Source organism: Gadus macrocephalus, chromosome 23, assembly GCF_031168955.1.
Source record: "Gadus macrocephalus chromosome 23, ASM3116895v1".
NCBI lineage: Eukaryota > Metazoa > Chordata > Actinopteri > Gadiformes > Gadidae > Gadus > Gadus macrocephalus.
The window spans coordinates 575438-582990 of NC_082404.1; the positions used below are offsets into that span (position 1 = coordinate 575438).

General features: G+C 43.3%; 1 protein-coding gene across 1 annotated transcript; it reads right to left on the bottom strand.

The window, feature by feature from the left end:
• Nucleotides 1–1336: 1336 nt before the first annotated feature.
• On the bottom strand, nt 1337–6839 carry LOC132452886 (low-density lipoprotein receptor class A domain-containing protein 2-like). The gene is given in 5 exon segments (XM_060045724.1): nt 1337–1742; nt 3436–3467; nt 3872–4154; nt 4157–4344; nt 6746–6839. Coding segments are annotated over 5 exon segments (771 nt in total). The 3' UTR covers nt 1337–1568.
• Between the last annotated feature and the right edge of the window lie 714 nt (nt 6840–7553).

Genomic DNA, 7553 nt, shown 5'->3' on the forward strand with positions numbered 1-7553 from the left:
GGGTGCTAAACCAGAATGCTGCGTGCAGTACTTAACATCAGCAAGAGTACACATGTTACCAACAGGATCCTGTATGAAGGAATACCATGGGTGAGTGAGAAAGTAGCTGCCAGGAGAATGAGACTGGCGGGACATTGCCAAAGACACCAGGACGTCCTACACTAACATACATGGATGTACTCAAGAAGGATGCAGGAGTGCAAAGTACCAATGAACTGGCCAGATGTATGGAGAATCGGGATGACTGGAAGCAACGATGGAGGGCTCGTCTGAAGACGACCTAGAGAGAGAGATCAACATTGAGATACTGCTTATTAACCGACAATGTACAACAAAAGATACAGAAAGTACCTTTCTGAGTAATAATAATAAAAATACTATTTGTTTCAAAGTATAATGTACCCTGCATCACCTCAACTGTCATATCATTATACAAAACATGTTTTATTTTAGGATCATTTTCAAAGAAAAAAAGTGCACATCCACACTAAATGAAGAAACTAACTCCTGCCTCCTCATCTCCTCCCCTCAAACAGACAATACACCAAATAAACAAAAGCCTAGTATATTGTTACACTTCTAAACTTTTTCACGCTTTTTACATTATGGGCATGTCCACCATTTTGGATACATAGATACAGCCAATCACGCGGCTCATAAGGCCACAGTAGTGCTGCTAGCGTTAGCGTCTGGGGCTACGGGCCTCAGCAGTGTTCCGCTGACGGGGTTGTGGGGGGTGACCTTGATGGGCCGGTTCTCTCCATGGTGGCGGCAGCCCCGCAGGCAGAGCTGGCAGGCGGAGCAGGTGGTGTTGCAGCAGGGCAGATGGCGGCAGATGCTGAAGCGCCAGAGGAACCAGGCCGGGGACCAGCAGCACCAGCACAGCAGCAGGGCAGCGGCCAGCACGCCCAGCGCCACGTACAGAGCCAGCAGGGACACGTGGACCGTGGAGGCTACAGGGGGGGTGGGGGGGAGAGACATGAAGGATGGGTCACTTCATCCTGCTCACCTCTCCTGGTTTTACTGAACAGCTCACCCTGATGAGGGTAAAGACAGAAGAGTACAGAGCCCGGAAACCACAAGCTGCAAGGGTTGCATCATGTCTTGCTCCCCGTATCGTTCAAGAGACATTCTGCTGATCCGAAACACATGTGGATAAAGCTTCAGAAGGAATTATTTATGAATGTATTTCTACAGTGTTGATTTGATACCTTTTTCAAATCACATTAGTGTCCTCCCACCATTTGTAAGTCACATCCGATTAGATGTTAACGTGTGAGGGTGAGGTGGGCGTTTGTGGTGGCAGCGGCGCCCTCACCGGTGGCTGACTCCAGGTTGTGCGCACTGTCCGGCGCGCCACAGTTCATACCCGTGGAGGCCGGCGCTGTCAGGACAGACGCTCCAGTTGCAATGGTGGGCGGCGATGTGTGAGCTACCAACTGACCTAGGAAAAGGAAATTCAGAAGATTCTGTTTAAGTTTACGTGGAAGAAAAAGTTATCTTAAATTATGCTCCAATATTCCGTTTATATTGGAACTATTATGTTGTGTGGTGTTTTGGAGAATGATTCATGTTAGCATAATATCATCACTCCACTGCCCTTTACAGATAGCTGGCTGACCTTTGCATCCAGAAGTCAGGTTCTCTTCCAGGTCGCTTCCATCCCCACAGTTGTCGATTCCTTTGTCATCACACACCAGACTCAGAGGAATACACTTGCCATTGCGACAGGTAAAGTACGGCTCCCCATTGCATTCGGATTATCGTATTGGTCCGAATATAAGACGACCCTGATTATAAGACGACCCCCCGTTTTTCAACACAAACATTTAGAAAAAAAGATTTGCAGTCCAGATTTGCAGAACAAAGAACTTCATTTTATTTTAAAATAACAATATTAAAAACACAGTGAATTAAACACTTGTTATATTAATAATAATAATAATAATAAATTTTATTTATACTGCACTTTATATTCAAGAATCTCAAAGTGCTTCAGAGAAGAAAATGCCAAAAAACTATTAAAAAAGGGGGAACCTCAAAGAAAGTTTAGCTGAATGCTCTTTTAAAGAGATGGGTTTTGAGGTTCAGTTTAAAAAGAGCTGTAGTCTGTGGAGCCCTCAGGTGGTCAGGGAGGGCGTTCCATAGTCTAGGGGCAGCAGCAGAAAAGGCCCGATCACCCATGGTGCACAGCTTCGTATGTCGGGTTTGGAGGGTGTGAGTGGATCCTGAACGGAGTGTACGTGAGTTTGTCGGGGGGGTGAGGAGTTCCTGAAGGTAGAGGGGGGCAAGTCCGTGAAGGCACTGGTGGGTGAGGAGGGAGACCTTGTACTCAATTCTGAGTGAGACAGGGAGCCAGTGCAGTGATTTCAGGATGGGGGTGATGTGGTCATGCTTGCGCACCCTCATCAGGACCCTGGCAGCACTGTTTTGAATGTATTGGAGCCTCTGGATGCTCTTGCCAGGGATCCCAATGAGGAGTGCATTGCAGTAGTCCAACCTGGAGGAGACAAAGGCATGGACGAGCTTCTCTGCATCAGCCAGGGTGAGTGATTGGTGGAGTTTGGCGATGTTCCTGAGGTGGTATAAAGCTGTCTTACAGAGGTGTTTGATGTGGGTGTCAAAATTAAGTTGTGGGTCCATTTTAACACCGAGGTTGGTGACGGATGTGGAAAGGGGGACGTTTTTGCCAGAGAAGGTGATATTGGTGATGGTGATATTAATGACAATAATGATAATGCCAGTAAAGGCCACGGCACTTTCAAGGCAAAATATGTACAGTATGATTCAAAATTAATGTCAAGCAATAATCAAGCAACATTGTGACATTTTTTAAATAACAGAGAAAATACAGGCCACATATTTAACTAAACGTAACTAAAATTCGCCAAACTTCGCCTCCAATGTCTCTCTATCCCTCACACACGTCCTCTGCCCCGCTGTGTTCGCTCTCGCTGTCATCGCTCCCCAGCTGCTCCGTTTCCACCGGTTCCTCCCAAAGAGCGTTTTCTCTGACGTATTCAAAAACTCTCCGGTCAACCTCACTGAAACGACCACTTTGAGGACCAGTGACGGTAGGATTTGCGCTGACTGTTGTCATCTTTGAGACGTTGTTTTGGTGCTCGCCATCTTCTTACGTTACACTCTGTGACCCCAAACTTCTTGGCAGCTTGGCAGTTGTTACTTGATTCTGCCTTATTGACGACCATTATTTTAAAATTGGCTCCTCCGCTGTTGTTGATTGACCTGACCCACTTTTGAGCCACTTGTCTCTAAATGGTCAGCCTGTCTTTAAACACCGGTAACGGTCTGGTTGTTAAGGACGCTGGACTATTTCTTCCCGGAACCAATTTCTGGCGCCACCTGCGGCCGCGAATGTGCATTGACATTTAAAGGGAGAGGCGAAGAAGAGAAACTGCGCTCTGAATACTATACCCCGAATATAAGCCGACCCGACTTTTTCGGACCTATTTCGAGGGGGAAAAAGGCTGTCTTATATTCGGACCAATACGGTAGTTGAACCCTGAAGATTAGAATAAAGAGGAGGATGCAAATCTTTCATCTTTCATGCAGCTTTGACAAAGATGCATCTGAGAGCTTTTAGGGCCCATTTCAAGAACACGGACAGTATCTCTATAGAGCCCTATTATGTACAGAGTTGTGATATTTCACATGTGAGAACAATAACAAAATATGCAGACAGGTCTTTCCTTTCTAAAACGTGTTGAATTCCTTTATATTCAAGACTCAGGATTCAAAGGGCTTTATTGGTATGGAAAACATACATTTTGGTGCCAAGGAAGATAAAGTCAAATAAGATAAAGGAAAAGAATATCTCAAAGCTCTTTCTCTATGAAACACTGAGCCTCACCCAGCCTGAAGGAGGTGAAGTCCCCCACGAAGTCCACGCGGGGCTGGGTCCCCCGGGTCACCAGCCTCAGCGTCAGGTAGTTCCCCGTGGAGAGCACCGGCCGTGGGGGGCTCTTCCCACACAGCGGGGGGCCCACTGGCGGGGAGCTCCTCTCCCTGTCGTCGTAGAACTGGAGGTAGGAGCCAGCGTGGCAGGGGTCCTCGGGCCCCTGGCCAGGCCCGGGGTCTGGGCGGGGGCTGTCTAGGGGGGCAGACCCCCGGGGGGAGGGCGGGGCGGGACTGAGCGGGGCCACAAACTGTACACCAGGAAGAAGCCGAAGTGGAACTGGATCCTGTCCCGGGGGGAGGCGGCCTGCATGGTGAGGTGGCAGTCGGTGCCCATGGTCACAAAGTAGTACTTCTTATAGTCCTTATGCGAGTTCACCACCATGCCGTCCCCCTTGATAGTCTGACCGCAGAAGTCCACCATGTTCACTGTCGAGAAACAAGAGAACAAATATGTGTCTGAATAATCCTTCATCACAATGCATCGTTTATTTGAAGTTAAGGATGTGGTTGACAAAAGGATGAGCTTTTGGTCTCTTATTTTTGTAAAACATAAAAGACAAATGACATGGGTTCTCCTTCATCTGAATGTACATGGCCTGCTGAACAAAAGACGATGATGATGACTATTGTAGCCAGTGCAATCTTCTTCGCTGTCACATGCTGGGGCTGTGGGATGAGGGTTGCAGACACCAACAGACTTGAAAGACTGATTAGGAGGGCCGGTGATGTTGTGGGGGAGGAACTGGACACCCTGACGACCGTGGCAGAGAGGAGGATGCTGTCCAGGTTTCAGTCCATATTGGACAATGTCTCACACCCTCTCTATGACACACTGGCCCTGCAGAGGAGCACCTTCAGCAGGAGATTCCTCTCACCCAGATGCACCACAGAGCGCCACAGGAAATCTTTCCTGCCTGTGGCCATAAAAATTTACAACGCCTCCCTTAGAATGTCAGACACCGTCCCTCTCTGTAATCTCTGACCTCAAACAAGGACTATAATTCTTGCACCTTTTGCACAATACTGTACAATTCTTTTTGTACAGTGCTGTCTTTTGTGTATGTATGCATGTATGTATGTATGTATGTATGTATGTATGTATGTATGTATGTATATATATATGTATATATATGTGTATATGTATGTGTATATGTATGTACGTATGTATATATGTGTATATATGTATGTATGTATGTATATATATGTATATGTATATATATATGTATGTGTATATATGGTGTTGTATATATATTTATATTGTCCTTAAAAAAAAAAATTATTTGTATATTTTTGTTTTTCTTAGGTTGTATCTTTTATCTTTTGTGCATGTATGTGTATTTATGTTGTATGTATATGTATATATATATATATATATATATATATATGTATATGTATATATATATATATATATATATATATATATATATATATATATATATATATATATGTGTGTGTGTGTATGTATATATATGGATATGGATAGATATATGTTATATTTTATTCTTAATATTTATTTATTTGTGTATGTATATCTGGAGTTCGTGACAAAAATAATTTCCCTCTGGGATTATTAAAGTATTTATCTATCTATCTATCTAACTGTGGGAATAACGTTTTTTTGCTTTTGATTTGATGGATGATATTGTTACTTGCTACTACTTTACTCTCCTTGAATACAGAATGTAGGAAAGGCGTAATGTGGAGGCTACTCATTATTTGTATATTTAGTAACTTTACATCATGAGGCTGCTCATCTCACACTGCAAGTTCAAGTGGGTATGAGCAGAGAGCAGATGGGGGAGACAGATCCTTTTCAGGCGGTCCCAGACCCCGCCCCCTGACCACACGCCCCCATGGCTGGGATGCAGGCCAAGTAACGTCTGGATTTACTGCCGCCTCAGGGTTTGTTTGCTCTGTTGCCATGGAAGACCACTAAGTCGCTCTGCTGTGACATCCCGGAATGTCCCAAGAAGGCCGTGAGCCCCCATTGTTGCCCCGCTAGTTCATACCATACAGGTTGTGTGTGTTTGGGGGGGGGGGGGGGGGGGGAATCCCGCATGGACACAGAGTGCCCAGTAAAGCTTCTTCTTCTTCACACTTATAATTCAGCACTTTTAAGATGCTATCATGTAGGGTCCAACTCAGAGCCAATCCTTGGGAGCAGGGTGGTTGAGGGGCAGATGGTATACACACTTAGTGAACACCTTCTCAAATCCTTTTCCTAAAGGCGAGCTGCTGCCGGCTTTGTGTTATCCTGCTCTCAATGTAGTATTGATACCCGCATTAGATGAAGGCTCCAACTTTACTATGGTGTGCTTTCAGCTTCACTGACACACAAATTATGGAATATCATGTAAGTAGAATGAATAAGCTATACTGAAAATGAAGACAAGAAGAAATACCACTAGTATCCTAGTTCTATCCTAGTTTATTTAAAATGTAATGCTTAGCATAGTCTGTATATAAAAAAAATGTTGGCTAATTACACCAATATTAAAAGTTAGCTAAGACCTATATCAAGTATTTTCTTTAAATCTAATATTTGGTTGTATAATGATCTGTTATAAGAAGTCCAGAGTAGGCTAGGAGCCAAGAGTATCGCCAGCTGGTTGTAATTAATCACATAATGGAAAGTTTGGACCCAATCTAAGATCTTAAACGCTGAAGAGGAGGAGAGGGAGGAAGGAGAAGAGAAAGGTTATTATTAGAGTACGCTATTACAGTAACCAGAAACCTGGTAATAAAGTATGTTAACGTGATTGAAGTGAAGTGGAATGCCGGCAATGAAACTAGTTAGACGTGCTGATCTAAAGTCGCATCCTCTTACCCGTCTCGATGGCTCTGGTATTCACCGCCAATAATCCCATCAGGAGAGTCATCTTCATCGCTTGATGAAACAGGCTGTCGATGGGGAACTCCATAGTGGAAAATAGGGGTGGGAATCTCTTGGCACCTCACGATTCGATTCGAAATCGATTCAGAGGTCAACGATTCGATTTAAAATCGATTATCGATTATCGATTTTAAATCGATTATGTAATAAAAAAATATATATATAATTTTTTTATTATTATTATTATTTTTAACACATCCATTTTATGTTGAAATGCAAGCTGCATCGATTATTGCATTGCTCAAAAAAATCAATAGATGAATTACCTTTTTATAAAAGAAAAAATATCTTTGTCAGAAATATGAATTTCTATCGACAACACAATAACCAATGCAGCTTGCATTTCAACACAATATGGAAGTAGCCTAGTTAAAATGTAAATACATTAATTTTTCTTTTAAATTATTAAAGAAAAAGCTGCTCTTAGTCAATGATAAGAATAAGACTTCAAACACAAAATGCCACTTTTATTTTTGATAATAAGCAGCATTTCCCTGAGAAAGAAAATAATGCTACACAATAATATGCTACTTTATGGCGCTTGCATTTTAAAGGTGCTTCATTTCCAGTTAATAACTGGTGGATGCTCATGGAATATGCAAGTTCTCATATTCATGTGACTAACATTAAATTGAAGGCAATATTCCTACCCAATCATTAGGCTAACGTAGAGCTAACTGCATCTCACACTGTATAAATAGCAAAACACAACTTGGACCAACAAAATAACATATATACATAG